General features: G+C 36.0%; 2 protein-coding genes across 2 annotated transcripts; both read right to left on the minus strand.

Moving 5' to 3' along the window:
* Nucleotides 1-3,322: 3,322 nt before the first annotated feature.
* On the minus strand, nucleotides 3,323-8,503 carry LOC107579532 (failed axon connections homolog). The gene is made up of 6 exons (XM_016265358.1): nucleotides 8,057-8,503; nucleotides 7,679-7,814; nucleotides 7,402-7,598; nucleotides 6,802-7,019; nucleotides 5,345-5,461; nucleotides 3,323-4,596 (listed from the first exon to the last, which is right to left on the minus strand). Exons 1-6 carry the CDS (start codon nucleotides 8,314-8,316, stop codon nucleotides 4,310-4,312), a joined length of 1,215 nt encoding a protein of 404 aa, XP_016120844.1. The 5' UTR covers nucleotides 8,317-8,503; the 3' UTR covers nucleotides 3,323-4,309.
* Nucleotides 8,504-9,287: 784 nt separating this feature from the next.
* Nucleotides 9,288-17,236, minus strand: LOC107579661 (cyclin-C-like). The gene is made up of 12 exons (XM_016265466.1): nucleotides 17,073-17,236; nucleotides 16,461-16,567; nucleotides 16,193-16,277; nucleotides 15,983-16,052; nucleotides 15,848-15,899; nucleotides 14,507-14,562; nucleotides 13,939-13,974; nucleotides 13,762-13,853; nucleotides 11,747-11,814; nucleotides 11,515-11,594; nucleotides 11,317-11,435; nucleotides 9,288-10,488 (listed from the first exon to the last, which is right to left on the minus strand). The coding sequence occupies exons 1-12, from the start codon at nucleotides 17,102-17,104 to the stop codon at nucleotides 10,434-10,436; spliced, it is 852 nt and encodes a 283-aa protein (XP_016120952.1). The 5' UTR covers nucleotides 17,105-17,236; the 3' UTR covers nucleotides 9,288-10,433.
* Nucleotides 17,237-17,628: the final 392 nt, after the last annotated feature.

Raw genomic sequence — 17,628 nt, forward strand, 5'->3', positions numbered from 1 at the left:
TGTACAGTATAAAAACCATTACGCCTATGGAGAGTCCTCATAAACTATTAAAACAAACCTGTGTGTGTGTGTTGTTTTGTGTTTGTGTGTGTGTGTGTGTGTGTGTGTGTGTGTGTATTGTGAGCGCCATCTACTGACGATAATATGAGAAAAGCAATTCTTAATGAAATTGAGATATTACAGTTGTCTATCCGTTTGCATGTTCTGTTCAGTCAAATATATTGTCATAAAGTAGCCTAATGGAATATGAGCTCGGGGGTGTATTTTATATATATACCGTTTCTAGTCACTCACCTTGCCAAGTGTGTTGTCAGTTCAGATGGTAGCCTACCTGTAGAGGTTTGCATAGGTTCGGTAACGTGCAAGTCAAAAGCCTCAAGTCATTTTATGTTGGTTGTGAATCATATTAATTCGATTTTTGTAGCGTGAGCATCAGGTTGTGTTTGAGAGAAAGTTCTTACCGTTGGAGAGTTGTTGTATTGGAACAGGTGGCACATAAAAACGTTGGATCAATCTAGCTTAAGGTTGAATATCAGCTTTTAAACTGAATTTAATTAAACTAAAACTATTAAACATAACAAACACAATAAAATGTTTTTATTATAATTTAGCTTTGTGACAATATATAGGCCTACACACTATATTGACATGATTTAAGTAGTTGTTCTGTAGCCTACAGAAATGAGGAAGTTTAAAAATCCTTCTAAATTATATGTAGGCCTATTAGTAAATATTAAGAATTAAAGAATGAACTGTAATCAGAAACCACACATACAACTAGGAACAGTTCATTTAATACATCTATATTTCATGAAATATGTTTTAATCTTTAATACATTCGTCAGACAATTTGGGTTCCTTATGTTACAGTGACCATTAGTTCATGAACACAACCCCTCCCTCCCCAATATTATGTATAGCCCATAATAAATCCACCAGGGTCATGATACACACAACATAGCCTCTGTAATATGGCTCTAAAATCAGCACACACACATGTAAAGAAACATGAGACTTGAACTTTTACCATTGCCTTTGCAATATTATTCCATCTTTGGGTTGCCATATTTCCATCACTTTTGGCATATGAGTGGGGCCGTATGTCTTGTGGGGAAAATAACTACAAGATTGTCATGTATGGATGATAAAACTAAAGCTCAACAAGGAACCGTTAAAAATTCATTTGCAATAGTCTTAAATCAAGAACAATACAAACAAGCAAACAAACAAACATCTTAAGAAAGAATATGGTTTTACTCAAGACTGGCTGCCAATTTTATGACTTTGTACTTTAAAGGAATATTTCACCCAAAAATTACAATTTGCTGAAAATTTACTCAGGCCTTCCAAGATGTAAATGATTTTGTTTCATCATCAGAACAGATTTGGAGAAAGGTAGCATTACATCACTTGCTCAGCAATGGATCCTCTGCAGTGAATGGGTGCCGTCAGAATGAGAGTCCAAACAGCTGATAAAAACATCACAATAATCCACACCACTCCAGTCCATCAGCTAATGTATTGTGTAGTGAAAATATGTGTGTTTAAAAGAAACAAATTCATCTTTAAGACATTTTTAACTTCAAACCATTGCTTCGGGTTAAAATATGAGTCCTCTATCAATAATATTGTTTTCTCCAAATTCACAAGACATTAATTGATATACTGGAGTGGTGTGGATTACTTGTGGATTATTGTGATGTTTTTATCAGCTGTTTGGACTCTCATTCTGACGGCACCCATTCACTGCACAGGATCCACTGGTGAGCAAGTGATGCAAAATTTCTCCAAATCTGTTCTGTTGGAAAAAACAAACTCATCTCTATGTTGGATGGCCCAAGGGTGGCATTTTTGAGTGAACTGTTCCTTTAAGTCTTTGGAACACTTCAATAATTACTGGGACGCAAAGCTTTTATTTCTGATAAAGCACCAGTTAATTAACCTTATGTTTATTTAAAATCGCTTTTTCCTACAGAATTCCTAATAATGTTGCATTTGAACAAACATCAGATAAGTGCATTTGTATTTGGAGGGCGTAAAAATGGCGAGACACTTTCCATTCTTTCTAATAAGTGCTCTATGTAGACAGCATCTTAATGCAGGATTATGTTCAAGATATTAAATGTGTTTTTGTGGCAACAGGAATGACGTTTGTACGGCACAGCAAGATACAGATTATATCTCAATACGGAACAGAAAAACATAAGTCTCCTGTCCTGCATGTGTCATTCGTTGTGCATCGGCCCCTAGGAGATCATTCCTGCGAGTGTGTTCATGTGTGACGATGACTCAGTGACTCAGTCATGCAGCAGAGGGACACACACACACACACACACACATCAGCTGTCTGTCTCCATCTGTATTGTGTTATGCGTCTCCTGTAATGGCTGCATTTGAGGAACACTGCTGCATTACCAGGGTATTCTGTTCTATTCTGGTCCAGTGTTTTCTGTCGTAGTAAATAATGATGCAGCACACAGGAGGCACTCTTGCACAATCACAGATCCATCTGAAGTGTTTGCTGTTCGACAAACACAAGTGATGTTTTTAGCTACACATTCAGCACATATAACAGCTGCAAACATATATCTCGCATGATATAGATTTCAGTAGCATGGCTGCATTCAACATTTTCTTGGAACCTCAAACAAATAAATTATATAAATAAATCGTATTTATATATTCACCGTATTTGCTCCTATATGAATAATTCACCCAAAATCAAATAATAATCTGTCCATATTTAAACGTGCGGGGAGTATTGATGAGATATGACTGATATTAAACCATAAAAGTTAAATACGCCTCTAAATTAAGAACATGATCAAAACTGTGCTGAAAAACCTGTTGGACACAATCTACTACATGCCTTCTGTCATCAGATTGATAGTTTATACTTTTTTTTAGTTCCTTAGTTTCTTTCTAATAATGTTGTGGTTCACGTGTCTTTTTGCTGTGACTGATTTTTATTAAATAAGCATAAAAATAACTTTTTTATTGTTAGTTATATTTCAAGATGAATATTTACTGGACGGAAGCAACTTAGGCTTACTTGATTATCCACACATCATTTTTTAGAAAAATCATGGTAAAATGTGAGTATCAAATATGATACATCAGGCTTGAGTGACAACTGATATTTATATGCATTTGATGTAAATAGTCTGAATAAAATTGAGCATGAGCTCCATATTCTCTTATATTATATGAGCCATACAAGCCAGATGTATCTAATATGATACTCCAAAAAAAGCAAACTTTTTAAATTTGGTTTTTAAAATGGTTCTATTAAAAAAATTTAAAAATAAATTTTTGGGACTATCATTTCATACGCCAAGCTGTTTTCACATAAAGCCACTATGCAACTTCAGAAGACCTAAAATATAGTGCATAAGTCATATAAACCACTTTTTTGGTGCTTTTTTTAGATCTTGACTGCCTCTGGTCACTGTATGCTTTTATTGTCTGAAAATAAGTGCTTAAAATTTGTTCACAATGTATCCGTTACGTTCTACAGAATAAAGTAAGTCCTTTAGGCTAGGAATGATATAAGGATGATTAAATTACAGAAGTTTCATTTTTGGTTGAATTATTCATTAATGCATTGCATAATTGGCCATAAAAAAATTAAAATGGCAAGATCATCAATTTGGGAGTCCTGCTGCGCTGCAATGGTTTGAGAAAATAAAAACATTTTCACAATAGCCATCCATAGCATATTCCAGTCTTAGTTTTGTAGATTTGACCGAATAAAACTGGACGTGAAGTTTAGATTGACTAGGAGATATTGTGCCGTCTAAATCAGTCAAGTTGTTTCACACAAGTATCTACACCTTTCAATCAGAGCCCAAAACCCTTCTTTCTGTCTGTCTAGCTGTAGGCTATAATAATAAATGCTGTTTAGCTACAAACACACACGGTGAAAGGGAAGTGGTCACATGTGCTGATGTCATTCTGCTGATGTCGAGCGCAGTGATGCAGATGAGGAGTGATGCAGCTGAAGCGTCATTCACTCCGTTCCATTCTCGCGCTTTCATCCATCTTTATTATTCTGTTTGTTACTTTTTCTTCCTGGATTCTCTATGGCCTGACCTTACCTCGTTTAATAAAATCCTTGTTCTCATGAATTAAATTAAGTGTCAGAATACCTTTCCAGTCGGCTTTATTGCCGTCCCTCGCTTGAGAGTCTGGGAAAACCGCTGCCATGTCACCACATCTTTATTTGACCGGCCCTTCCCCTGCTAAAGGGCTTGTGGGAGAACAAAGGGAGCGGGGCCCGTGCAGATACACCATCAAGAGGGTGTGGTTTTCACTTCAACTGCTCTATTTCCGAGCATTCGGTGTCCATGTCCGAGTCGAACAGAGAGCGCCCGGTGATGTCGCTGTCCGGTGACGCCGTGTCGTGGTGCGACAGAGCGCTTTCCTGCTCCTGGAAGCTGCCACTGCGTGAGTAGAGACCCAAATCCAGAAGCTGGGAAGGAGAATCCAGCTCCTCGCTCAGTCCGTCGTAGTAAAGGTCGTCGACGTCCACAAACCACTCCGGCCAGAATTTGCGGCGGATTCGCTCACAGTACATGGCCAGGTTGATGAACTCGCCTGCACCGATGAAGCAGCTTCAGTCAGTTCATTTTGATTTATTTATTTAGTCATTTATCAGACGCTTTTATCCAAAGCGACTTACAAATGAGGACAACAGAAGCAATCAATTGTAGTATTAAAACAACTAAAAACAGATCCAAAACTAAAAGCTAAAACTTTATAAATACTACCTATACACATAAAAAAAAATAAAGAGATTAAATAAAAATGACAAATGCATACAACAAAATTTCAAAACTTAACATTTAAATGGAAAACAAAAAATACAGCTAAAAACAATTCAAAATATTAAAGAACAAAATGTATGAGTATAATAATGATTCTAACATAACACTAAGCCAAACACCAAAAAAACAACTACATATGTGTATGTACGTACACATTTATAAATTCTATATATATATATTATTTCATTTCCGTTTAGTTTGTTGAAGTATTAAAATAACTCCAATTAAATAAAACTAAAAACGTAATAAAAGACCTATACAGATATAATAAATTCAGACACAATGTAACTACAATTAAAATAAATAACAAATACAAATAATAGAAATCAAATGACAGTACTTTATCAGTAATCATAAAAAATAACACTGAGCCAAACACACATGCTAAAAAACAACAACTTACTTACACCTAGTTAGAAATGGTTATAAAAACTGGAACAGTTAGTTAGCAGTTAATGCGCTCAAAACATTATACGACAGTATTCCCATACACAAAAAGCATGAGTTCATGACCTCACCTTTGATTAACTGCTCCGGACGTGTCCCTGGGAGAGTCCACATGGCCTGAGCGAGATGACCAAATACAGCAGCATCTACTGTGGAGAGCTTCGGGCCCATTAGATACTTTTTATTGCCTATGGGATAAATTGTATTATTAAATTGAATTATATAAGACAATAGAAAAATATTTTTTATGTTTTTTTATGTGTTTTCTGGTTTGTTGCTATGATGTTCTGGTCTGTAGATATGGCTCAGGTACCTATGGAAGCTTGTTTCTACCACGGACTAAAAAAATAATAAAGGTAATTGCGATTTTGTTTATCTGACAATTATGAATGTTTTTCACATAATTGCAAACTTATATCTTACAGTTCTGGCTTTTTTTCCTCAGAATTGCAAGTGTACATCTTGAAATTTTGACTCTTTTGATCACAGAATTGTGAAAATATGTCTCACAATTGTGACGTTTTCCCTCTAATTTCTAAATTTACTTCTCATCATTTTTTTTCCGCCATGGACTAAAAAAAAATTTAAATGTGACTTTTTTCTAGCAATTATGAGTCTATTTCATCACAATTTTGAGAAGAAAAGTCAGAACTGTGAGATATAAACTCATATAAATGCCAGAATTGTGAGATAAAAACTCAGAATTGAGAGAAATAAGTCAGAATTGTGAGATAAAAAGTTGCAATTACCTTATCTTTTATTCCATGAAGGAACGTTTTCATAGCAATTCACCTGTATGCTCTTTCAGGATTATTCATCACGACATTTATTTGAGAAGTAAAATTACTTCAAGTTTTGTTTTCAGACAAATTTATCAAAATGAATATATAAAGTGGTATAAAATTGTATCAAACTGAGTTTATGCTTAAAACAAGAAAAAAATATTTGTCAGCAGAAAAAGAAAAATAATCTTGTTTTGCCTTAGAATTAAGTTTATATTTATTACCCCACTTGTTTTAAGCACAACCTCACATTTTTCAGAAAACAAGTAATTTTGCATCTCAAGTCAAGTATATCTTGATATAGGAATCTTTACTTATTTGTACTGGAGAATAAGACAAAAAAATACTATGTAAAAAAATTTTTTTTTCCAGTGTGAAAGGAGGATTTAGGCTTACTGAGCACTAGAGGGCAGCACAGATCCATTGCTGCATTATTTTGTTACCCCGGTTTCAAAAAAAAAAGAATGATCTAGATCAGATCCTCAACTCTGGACTTCGAGATCCACTTTCCTGCAGAGATTAGATCCAACCTGGATTAAACACCATCCTGCAACTTTGTAGTAATCCTGCAGACCTGGATGAGCTTGTTCAGGTGTGTTTGATTAGGGTAGGAGCGAAACTCTGCAGGAAAGTGGATCTCGAGGTCCAGAGTTGAGGAACTAGATTAAATATGAAAAATGACTAAAATGCTACAAATCCTGCCAATAAAGCTAAAAAAAACTGTGCCTCAGATGTTCAAAACACACCAAGGAATGTGGCAAGGGTGCGCATGTCTTTCTCCATCAGAGAGTAAACCTCCTCTTTGGAGAAGCGTCCGATCCCGTGGCCGTACATCTCTCTCTTCACAATGCTGCCGGTCACCTGACTCAAGATCCATCTGAGCAGGTCACTCAGCGGCCCGTTTGTGGCTAACATCTCCTGCGTCTCTTCCACATTGTCCACCCACTGACAGTATGCTATCGTCCTAAAGCAGAACGCATCGCATTTAGATTATCAACACATTTTAGTCGTTCAGTAACTTCAACTAGTTCAAGTTGGAATCCACTTATAAAAGTGAATCTAGTCTTTCAACAATATATTGAAGATGTTTATTCAAATATCAGGTTGATTTAGACAAGGGCTGTCCAAACTCGGTCCTGGAGGGCCGATGTCCTGCAGAGTTTAGCTCCAACCCTAATTAAACACACCTGAAGCAGCTAATCAAGCTCTTACTAGGCATAGAAACTTCCAGTCAGGTGTGTTGAGGCAAGTTGGAGCTAAACTCTGCAGGACACCGGCCCTCCAGGACCGAGTTTGGACAGCCCTGATTTAGACCATATGTGAAGAAAAACCAAGCTCATTCTCACCAGTAGAAGTGTTCCTCCACCATTTTGGTGATGGCACGTGAGATGGCTTTCTCCTGAGGACTCAGGCTGGAGTTGAGGTTCACGCCAAGCTTCTCCTCCAGGAAGTCAATGATGAACTCTGTCCCGCACACCTGCTCCTTATTATACGCCATCCATGGCATCTTCCCTTGAGGAGACAGCTTCCCATCGAAATAGTTCTGAGGAGAAAATAGCTTGTACGTTTGAAAAACATCCATCTCTTTTCACAACATAACATCATCATCATATATTTTGATACCTGGTAAGGAAGGTCCGCCATCCGCAGGTATGTTTCTATCTTCAGGCAGAAAGGGGACAGGCTAGGGACTCCAGTCTTGGGCCGAGCAAACTGATGCAGAATGATGGCATCTTCAGAGTCCAACTCCTGTTCCTTCCTACAGGGCAGCAAATATGGAAGTGTATTCGATTAATGGAGATCAAACAGTTCACAAATACACTAAAACATCATAAAATGATCAATTTTGTTTTAAAAATGCACCAGAATCTGTCCAAAATGAGCAAGATACAGCACCATCTACTGTGAAAAGCTTTGGGCCCATTAGATACTAATGGTAGAAATCATATTATTACTTTAGGAGAAATTATATTATCAAATTTAATTAGGTAGGGTAGCTACCTAATGACAAGCAGCTCATGTAGTAAATAGGCAGCCGCGGTGAGCAACGCGCCCCCGGTGATGTAGAGCGTTTTCTTCCACCAGGAGTCGAATCCTAACGCAGACATGATCTCTCCGTACTCCTGCAGCGGGTAGGCGATAATGTACCCATACAACGAGAGATGCTCCTCAGAGCCGCACAAGCCGAGCGAGAGGCTCTTGTTCTGGCCCAGCTCAAGCGCGCAGGAGCGGCTCCAGGCGAAGCCGACGCGCCAGTACATCCTCTCTCTCCTCTATCCGCCCTTCGGCCCGGTGTGGGTTCGACAGAGGAGGCTTCATCGGTGCCGCAGGGTGGAGGTGGTGAGGATGTGGGTGTCAGAGGGTCTAAGGACAAACGGGTGAGGAGCAGCAGCAGGCATGTCGCCTCTTGATGCTGACCGTCCGTCCCCGCGGTGGGGTCGGCATCAATCCGTACAGCTGAGCCAGGGCCCAGGGGCGGGGCTGCTGATGCTGCGAGGGGGCGGGGCGAGCGCGCAGATTCGCCACTCTCATTGGTCAGATCCACTAGTTTGGTAACAAAAAAATTCATAATAGCTCATAATATGAAATCAGTCATTTATAAATATTTCATTCTTTTGTTCCAAGAAACAGCGGATAAAGTAGCTCTGCAACTAAGCCCACAGAACGAAGCATTACTTTGTACTATTTACATCAGTGTTATTTTCATATCATTGAAACCTACTATTATAGTTTTCATTAATATTTTGAATTAAGTTTTATTTTTTACATTTTCGGTTTTAATTTTCATTTTAAAGTTTTAGTAATTTTGTTGCGTTTTGTCGATTTTACTAGTATTAATTTTTTTTGTTTAGTTGATTAAATCAAGTCTAAATAGTTTTAATTAATTGATTTATTTATTAGTTATGGTAGTAAGTAAATTCATGATAATTGGGACAATCAGTCATTTTAAAGAGAAAAAAAGTTTCCCAATTTACCTGAATTCACCCAACATCAAGTTAAACTAAATGAAATTGAGAAATGTTGCATTGGCAACTAGCTGAAGTAAGTTTCACGTAGTTGCCAATGCACCATTAAAATTAAGTTTAAAATATAATGTTAAAATATACAATTCTTTTAATATAAATTATTTAAAACTTTATAAATATATGAAATTATTTTATATAATAATTTAATTATATATAATATATATAATTTTAACACAGGACACTTTTCATTCCAAAAAAAAAAGTAATTTTTGTTTCAACAGCAGCTTTATTCAATAAGGCTTCTGAGCTCCATTATAGACAAACAAATGAGAACACTCCAAGCCCTCTCACCTCTCTTCACAGCTCTCAAATATATATACAGGCAAATAATACATACACTGCATCACGAAGAAGGGCCACATTTATGCAAGATCACTCAATAAAGATGAGGCAACACTCCTGAAGCACAGCTAAACAAAGAACCAAAGTGAGAGACAAAGCCAAAAACTAAAATTCCATTCAAACACAGCCAAACATGTATGTACTGTAAAATCTTTTGAGGTCCTTCAACAATTAGTTGTGTGTCCCTCAAACTAATGATGGAGATGGAAATGATGGGAAGTGAGGGACTTGATAACCACACCTAAGATGCAGATCTACATTTCCAAAACCCTCAAGATATTGGCTTGTCCTCCATTAAACGTGATGGATACTTCAGTGTGCTGCAGCTACAGAGACATCAATTAAAAAAACAAACAAAATGAAAGCAAAAAAAAATGCATTTGGGTTATGGCAAGTACACATATACCATAATCATACAGTAACTTTATAATAAGACAAAAATGATAAAAAACAAAGTCAAGGGCTTTAAATGGAAAGCATATTTACAATGCAGTTTGAAGCATATTGTGATCAACTCAACTATCGGTCACTTGTGCATTCTAACTCACATCCACACGTGTGTCAAATATCCAATCAGGATTTAATTACACAGTACGAGGGTTCAAAAGATCGCCGTCACATAGCCCTGTGGCCAATCAGTTTACAGACAGCCACTTTGTAGAGAGGACTGATCCGTTTCCCTGAGGAATACAAACTGTGATATGGTCAACGAGTTCCCAAAGAGCATCCGCTGAAAGAAGCCTAATGGGACTTTAAGGAAGTCAGGACCATCGATCTGGGAAAACAGCACCCCTCTTCATCAAGCAGGTACCCAATTAGGTGCGTTTGTGATTGCTCTGATTGCTGGAAGAACCCAGAAGAGAGGAAAGAGAGGATGTGTGTGCCAGGAATCGGTTTTCCACACGGTCATAAAACGATGTGCTTGTGAAAAGCAGCATTCAGATGTGCCAGGATGTGCTGTGTTTGCCTCTCTGAATCATTCCACCTCAAGTCCTTCAGCAGGGGCCGCTCTAGGACTGACTGTACGAGCTGTTTTGACTCCCGTTTGAGCTCTGGTCAGTCTCACTGTTGTAAGAAAAGCAAGAAAATACAGGCGCAGAAGTGAAATGAGATGAAAGAGGTCTTTTCCACTTTTCTAAAGCTAAAACTATTCAAATTACCAAACATTTTGGTAATTGCAATAAAGCTGAAATAAAATATAAACATTAGATGAAAAACTTGGAACTTAAACTAAATTTTGAAATTCTGCCTTGGCAACTAACTGAAATAAGCGCAAGTACTAAAAAATAAAATTTCTTTAAACATAAAACAGGCTTTAATAAAGGGCTTTTTTTCTAACAATCAAAAACAATAAAATAAAAATAAACAAATACTGGAAGAAAAACTTAATACAAATACTAAAAATTGTAAAAACTTGAAACTTTAACAAACAAATTTAAAGCTATATAGACACAGTAAAAATAAATAAATCACAAAAGCACATAAAATACTGAAAATATAAACATGAAAACTAATTCAAGATATTAATAAATACTATAAAAGTTTATAAATAATACTAAAATATCACTGGGCTTCATAGCCATGTTAAATGCGGTGCAGAATTCACAAGTGTGAAAGCATACTCAACTTCAAAAACTGTGACATTAACCCTTTAAGACATTTTTAAAAAATCTATAACTGTACTATAATCCTGTAATTGTACTTTTATCCAGGACATTTTCAAGAATTCAAGAGTTGCAAAGACCTTTTGCACTGAATGAGAGTAAAAAATATTAGCCTCTTTTCATGGTTTCTCTTTGCAGTGGTGAGATAAGTAAGCACCCCAGGCTATTTCCATATAAATAAATATAGTGTTGTGTGATTTTGATAACTGAGGTCTGCAGTCTGTCGTACCTGTTAGGAGGGGGTTTGGGTTTGGGCACCTTGTTGAGCACAGCGGCCATTTCCTTCCTATCATCAAAGTTCTTCCACTGGTCATAGAGTTTCAGAATCACCCTGATGATCTCCAGGATCTGTTGAAGAAAAGCTCCAGTGTTAATGTACACAGCAAGACAGAAACATTCATTCATTTTACAGCTGGACGTGTCTTACCTTGTCCATGTCAACAGACAGCTCAGCAAACCACTGCCTGGCATCTTTCTGCTGCACCACACAGGCCACATGCAGGCAGGCTGGAGAAGGAAGGAGACACAATCTGTAACTCTGCCCACTGGTATGTGACATGACCATTTCTTATACAGTTATTCGGATATAAAACTTCCAATTTTCTGCTTCTTTGCAAGCATAAGACCTGCTGGATTAAATGTAGGAAGTTTGTTCTTACCCAGTGCAATCATAAATGGAGGATAAAGCAGACACAGGTCTGTCCTGTAGGTGTCGTTCACTATCCTCCTGCACACATTCACAGGACATTCATGTTCACTCATTCAGCTTATTTTGCAACACGGAAGTAAACTATTTTCTGTGATTGCTGCTATAGGTAAATGACTAGAAGAAAAAAAAAATGCAGTAAACAGTGTAATTTTAGTATCATTGGGATATATAATAGTTTTTATTAATATTTTAGTTATTAGTTATTTTTATATTTGCAGTTTTCATCTTTTAAACTTTCAACTTTTAGTCATTTTGTTGTGCGTTTTTGTCATATTCAGTAGTTTTTGTTTGTTCATATGTCTATAGTTTATTAATTTATATTCAGTTTTAGTTATTTAAATACATCAAGTTAAACTAAATTAAAATGAGAAATGTTGCCTTGGTAACTAGTCAAAATTTAAAAAAAATGTATTTCAGTTATATTTTAGTAAATTTTTTGTTTATTTCAGTTATTTTATTTTATTTCTACAACTATTTCTATAACTATAATAACCCTGCAGTAAATGGTAAAACTATCTGTGCTTCAAACCAATGCATTTATAATAAAGATAATAAATAAATAAAAAATATGATAAGAAATAGAAGTTTGCAATATCAAGCACCATAACATAACTGGAAGACAGGATTGTTAACTAAAACTAAAACTATATAAAAAAAATATTTTTGCTAATTAAAATAAAGCTAAAATAAAATATAAATATTTGATGAAAAACTTTTTTTTTTAATTAAACCAAAACAAAAAAAAAAACATAAATAATAATATTTAAAAGGAAAAAAACTAATAAAAATGGCAAAACACAACAAAATTGCAAAAAAAAAAATAGTAATATTAATAATTTCAAAATAAAATATAAATAGATGAAAAACTTTTTAAAAAAAAAACAAAATGTAAACCAAAACTGAACTAAAACTGAAAGAAAGAAAAACCAAATAATATTTAAAAGGAAAAAAACTAATAAAAATGGCAAAACACAACAAAATTGCAAAAAAAAAAATAGTAATATTAATAATTTCAAAATAAAATATAAATAGATGAAAAACTTTTTAAAAAAAAAACAAAATGTAAACCAAAACTGAACTAAAACTGAAAGAAAGAAAAACCAAATAATATTTAAAAGGAAAAAAACTAATAAAAATGGCAAAACACAACAAAATAAAAAAATAAATAATAACAATAATAATTTAAAACATTAACCAAAAATATAGCAGTACATAAATAATACTAAAATAAGACTGCTGGAAGCAAATGACACCGGACGCCTCACACATTCTTGTTACAAATGGCCGCACCTGCTCTTACGTTAAAAACAAGGTGGATAAAAAAACCGAAGAGCTTTTGGGAGATGCATAGATTCAGAAGCAAGAGGCTTGTATAGGCAAACTTATCAACTTATCTTATTTCAACTTAGACTGTTCTAACAGACTTATAAGGCAAAATGAACAGTGGTTGTTCATTTTTTATGCCGTCTGAAGCCACACACTCCTCACCAAGCCAGCGGCAGCAGCATGTCCTCCTGACCCATATCCTGCACATACTGCAGTAACGGTCTGTAAGGGTGGTACACGATCAGACAGCAGTCCTGAAACAAAACCAAACCAAACATCCATGAACAGATGGCAAAAACAAACATCTAAACATCCTAAAGAAGAAGAATCGATACCAACCATGAGCTCCAGTAAGTAGAATTCACACTCCAAGATCTAGACACAGAGAGAGAAGCGTGAGTTCACTGCGAAATCATCGCACTAACATGTTATGCACACTAATGATCATCTTTCCCATTACGATGATCCATAAACGTCCGAAGAGCTTTTGGGAGATGCATAGATTCAGAAGCAAGAGGCTTGTATAGGCAAACTTATCAACTTATCTTATTTCAACTTAGACTGTTCTAACAGACTTATAAGGCAAAATGAACAGTGGTTGTTCGTTTTTTATGCCGTCTGAAGCCACACACTCCTCACCAAGCCAGCGGCAGCAGCATGTCCTCCTGACCCATATCCTGCACATACTGCAGTAACGGTCTGTAAGGGTGGTACACGATCAGACAGCAGTCCTGAAACAAATCCAAACCAAACATCCATGAACAGATGGCAAAAACAAACATCTAAACATCCTAAAGAAGAAGAATCGATACCAACCATGAGCTCCAGTAAGTAGAATTCACACTCCAAGATCTAGACACAGAGAGAGAAGCGTGAGTTCACTGCGAAATCATCGCACTAACATGTTATGCACACTAATGATCATCTTTCCCATTACGATGATCCATAAACGTTCCACCAGACCTCCGAGATGTTTCCCTTGCAGCACCTGACCAGAGGCATCCCCAACAAATAACACTGTTTGTAATCATACCGCACTTATCAACAGCCCGAGACACGAGCTGCCAACAGTCATTTATCACCATAATGAGACTTTCCTATGAAGCCTGAGGAATGTCACTCCTGATTGGGTGTCAGAAACTTGGTGACTGCATCATCACACACACACAATCTCAGCCTCTCGGCCAGCGTTTCCATCATATGAATCTGACAGTTACAAGAACTTTTTATCTAGATCTCTAGTGACGCTGTCAGATTTCCAAAATCAGAAACTCTTCTCAGTAAGAGACCAACAAGGCCATCTGGTACAACTCACACTCGCCTACATGCCAGATCAGTGTCTCGTACGTTTTCTGCTGTAGCAAAGCACAGAAGTTTGACTCACGTGGTTCATTCTGAAGGGAAACTCCTTTGGAAAGGCATAAGAGAACCTCGTTTTCACTGTTATAAATAGAGAAAGATATATTTATTCCATATTAGTATGAAAACTTGAGTAAGACAAATCAGCATGCTTATCGCGATCTGGGATTCCCAAGAGAGATTTGGTGATTATGTCTAAAAAGTTGAATTTTATGGTTAAGGTTTTAATGAAGTTGCTGAGTTAAACTTTCAGGGTTTCTGCAGGTTTTATGTAGATACAGTTAAAGCTTTTTAAAGACCTTTTTAAGACCAAGAAAAGAAAATGTAAGGAATAAACTGAAGCAACACGTCAATATGTTCTCTAAATGTAAATGTCTAGAGAGCACACGATGAGTTGCAACACATTTTTTATTCATTTATATATGGAAATAACATTTACTGCTCCTTCTGATCACACTGCAAAAAAGTTATGTTCTTCATCAGTAGTATTTTGTCTTGTTTTCCAGTCCAAATGCCTAAAGATACTTAAATCGTTTAGCTGAGAAGCAGAGTGACAGAAGACCTGGAAGATCTTGTTTACAGTAAAATTGATCAAAATGAAGTAAGTTTATTATTGAAGGTTTGAAACCAGAACATCTTCCAAGGGGCTCAGAAAAACTGACTTCATTTAGAGCGAAAACTACATTGACAGTTCTGGTTTTAAGCATAAGCTCACATCATTTTGTTGAATTTTTCATTTTAGATTTGCATCTCAAATAAATGCATTTTGATTTAAGAATGTTTAGACCAGGGGTGTCCAAACTCGGTCCTGGAGGGCCGGTGTCCTGAAGAGTTTAGCTCCAACCCCAAGTAAACACACCTGAACCAGCTAATCAAGCTCTTACTAGGCATACTAGAAACTTAAAGGCAGGTGCGTTGAGGCAAGTTGGAGCTAAACTCTGCAGGACACCGGCCCTCCAGGACCGAGTTTGGGCATCCCTGGTTTAGACATTTGTACTGAAAAACAAAAATACTAAGGAAGACAATCGTTTTTTTTTTTCCCAGTGCATGCAACATTTATTAGCATGACCTTATGATTTTAAAATTGTACTGAAAAACAAAAATACTAAGGAAGACAATCGTTTTTTTTTTTTCCCAGTGCATGCAACATTTATTAGCATGACCTTATGATTTTAAAATGTTCTGCTCTTCATTTGTGGAAGGGTGAATTAAGACTTGTTGAGACCCCCTGAAACCCTGTACTTTATATTAAACTCTGAATATCATAGGCACAAGTTGTACAATTCAGCTTTAGGGAACTCAAAAATGCATTTCTGTAGTAATATATGATCCTGTCTGACGAGTTTGTAAAATATAAATCACTTACACACAGACGTTGCTGCTGAAATAAGGCGTGTGTTCGAAACAACACCAAATTCCTGTTAAGGACAGAATTTTATTACATTAAAATTCAAATGCATGCATCTTTCAGCAGAAATTCCCATATCGAGACTGTGTTTACCTCTACTTTAGAGGCCAGAAACACACATGTGGGGGCCATCAGCACAGGGTCTATGCTCTTCAGAGAGTACCTGAAAACAAGCCAAGAGCTTTCTTTTACTTTCATGTAAGTGTACTTGAAAAAAGCACTGACAATAAATGTAGCACCCTCACTTGGAGAACACAAGAGCCATCAATCTTGTGGCTGTAACCAAGGAAACGACCTGCTCACCTGGCGTAGAAACGCTTAAAGTAGACGGTTGCCGTGGCGATGACCTGCTGCCTGAGTTTCAAGTGTTCCCCTAAGGCTTGAATCACTGCCACGAGATGACAAATTATTTAAAGTGTTTCAAGACAAGGTTTATTCCTTTAGTCTTTGAACGAACATTTCCTTAAAAACCCATCTTAAATAAAATACAAAGCAGCTGAATTACACCTGATGATTTGCATTAATTCAGAACAGGCCCATATTCATATTTATAAACAGTTTATCTCCATACCATTGGCAAAAAATATCTGTAGCTTCCAATATTCCTCCTCTGTGAGGAACTTGAGATCTTTCTGTCTCTCCTTCATCAGATCCTGTTTGTCCAGAACCCACTGCAGACTGATAAGAACAAACATCAACACTTTCAATTCAGAAATCATAAAAGAATAACTTATAAATCAACACAGCAGCATCACGCTGTATATTTAATATACTCCTAATGTCTAATATTTCCAAACTTCATACAAGCATCAAAACAAAATTAGACTAATTGAACATCTTAAAATCACTTCAAATGATCTAATGCCGTGAATAACACACATTTATACTAATTATTCATGAATTTAATTTCTCTATGGTTTCTTCAGTCCAGAGCCACTAAGTTAGCCAGCCGGCTAAAGCTAATAATCCAGATATTTATACTATTCCGAAAATAAAAGACATTTATTCTAGTATCTATTCTTTATCATGGTATTAACCAAGCTTTGGTAAAAAGTTAGCTATAATCAGGCAAATCCATGAATCAGTACGTTTTTATTTCTCTCACAGCTTCGCAGCAACAGCAACACCTCTAGAAAATCCTTTAATGCCCTCGCTTTATGTCACAAAACACGTCTCTACTTACTAATGTGAGCTCTGCCAGAAGTTCCCTGCCATCTTGAGGTGTTTGAGGTAGAAAATAAGCCTTAATGTGATCTTAAATTGTGTTCAAATGAAACGATACTCTGAATTAATCAGACGAGGAGCGCGACATAAAAAACACTCCGTGGAATTTAAATGTGCACATGAAAACGGTCCGGGCGGAAGCAAATCCACACATTAGTTCCGGACAGATTCCTGTTTTTTATTATATTATAATTTATATAATATAATTAATATCATATCATATCATATTATTTCTTATAATATAATTGTAGATAATATTATAGTACTGTTGTTTTATTATTATATATAAATATATACTGTATAATGAAAATGGGAAAGATCATAATCAACTTTAAATGATAAATAGAATATAATACAATGATATATAATTTAATATAAAGAGTCATATAATATAATTATTGTAAATAATATAAACTGTGTTATTAGTATTATTATTATTTAACTATTTAAATGTAACAAATAATATTTTCAGTGTTCAGACAGTTTCAGTGCAGAGAATTTCATCAGTGTAAGGC

Source organism: Sinocyclocheilus grahami, unplaced genomic scaffold (genome assembly GCF_001515645.1).
Source record: "Sinocyclocheilus grahami isolate Dianchi unplaced genomic scaffold, SAMN03320097.WGS_v1.1 scaffold33.1, whole genome shotgun sequence".
In the NCBI taxonomy this organism is placed as follows: Eukaryota; Metazoa; Chordata; class Actinopteri; order Cypriniformes; family Cyprinidae; genus Sinocyclocheilus; species Sinocyclocheilus grahami.

Excerpts from the sequence above, each read along its gene's own strand:
- LOC107579661 (XM_016265466.1), bottom strand. The coding sequence starts at position 17,104 with ATGGCAGGGAACTTCTGGCAGAGCTCACATTA. Across the intron at positions 14,563-15,847 it reads TTCAGCAGCAACGTCTGTGT|TGAAAACGAGGTTCTCTTAT; the intron begins GTAAGTGATTTA and ends TATTTATAACAG. Across the intron at positions 11,815-13,761 it reads ATGCTGCTGCCGCTGGCTTG|GAGGATAGTGAACGACACCT; the intron begins GTGAGGAGTGTG and ends GAATGTGTGCAG.
- LOC107579532 (XM_016265358.1), bottom strand. The coding sequence starts at position 8,316 with ATGTACTGGCGCGTCGGCTTCGCCTGGAGCCGCTCCTGCGCGCTTGAG. Across the intron at positions 7,815-8,056 it reads CATGAGCTGCTTGTCATTAG|GAAGGAACAGGAGTTGGACT; the intron begins GTAGCTACCCTA and ends GCTGCCCTGTAG. Across the intron at positions 5,462-6,801 it reads CACCCTTGCCACATTCCTTG|GCAATAAAAAGTATCTAATG; the intron begins GTGTGTTTTGAA and ends TTTATCCCATAG.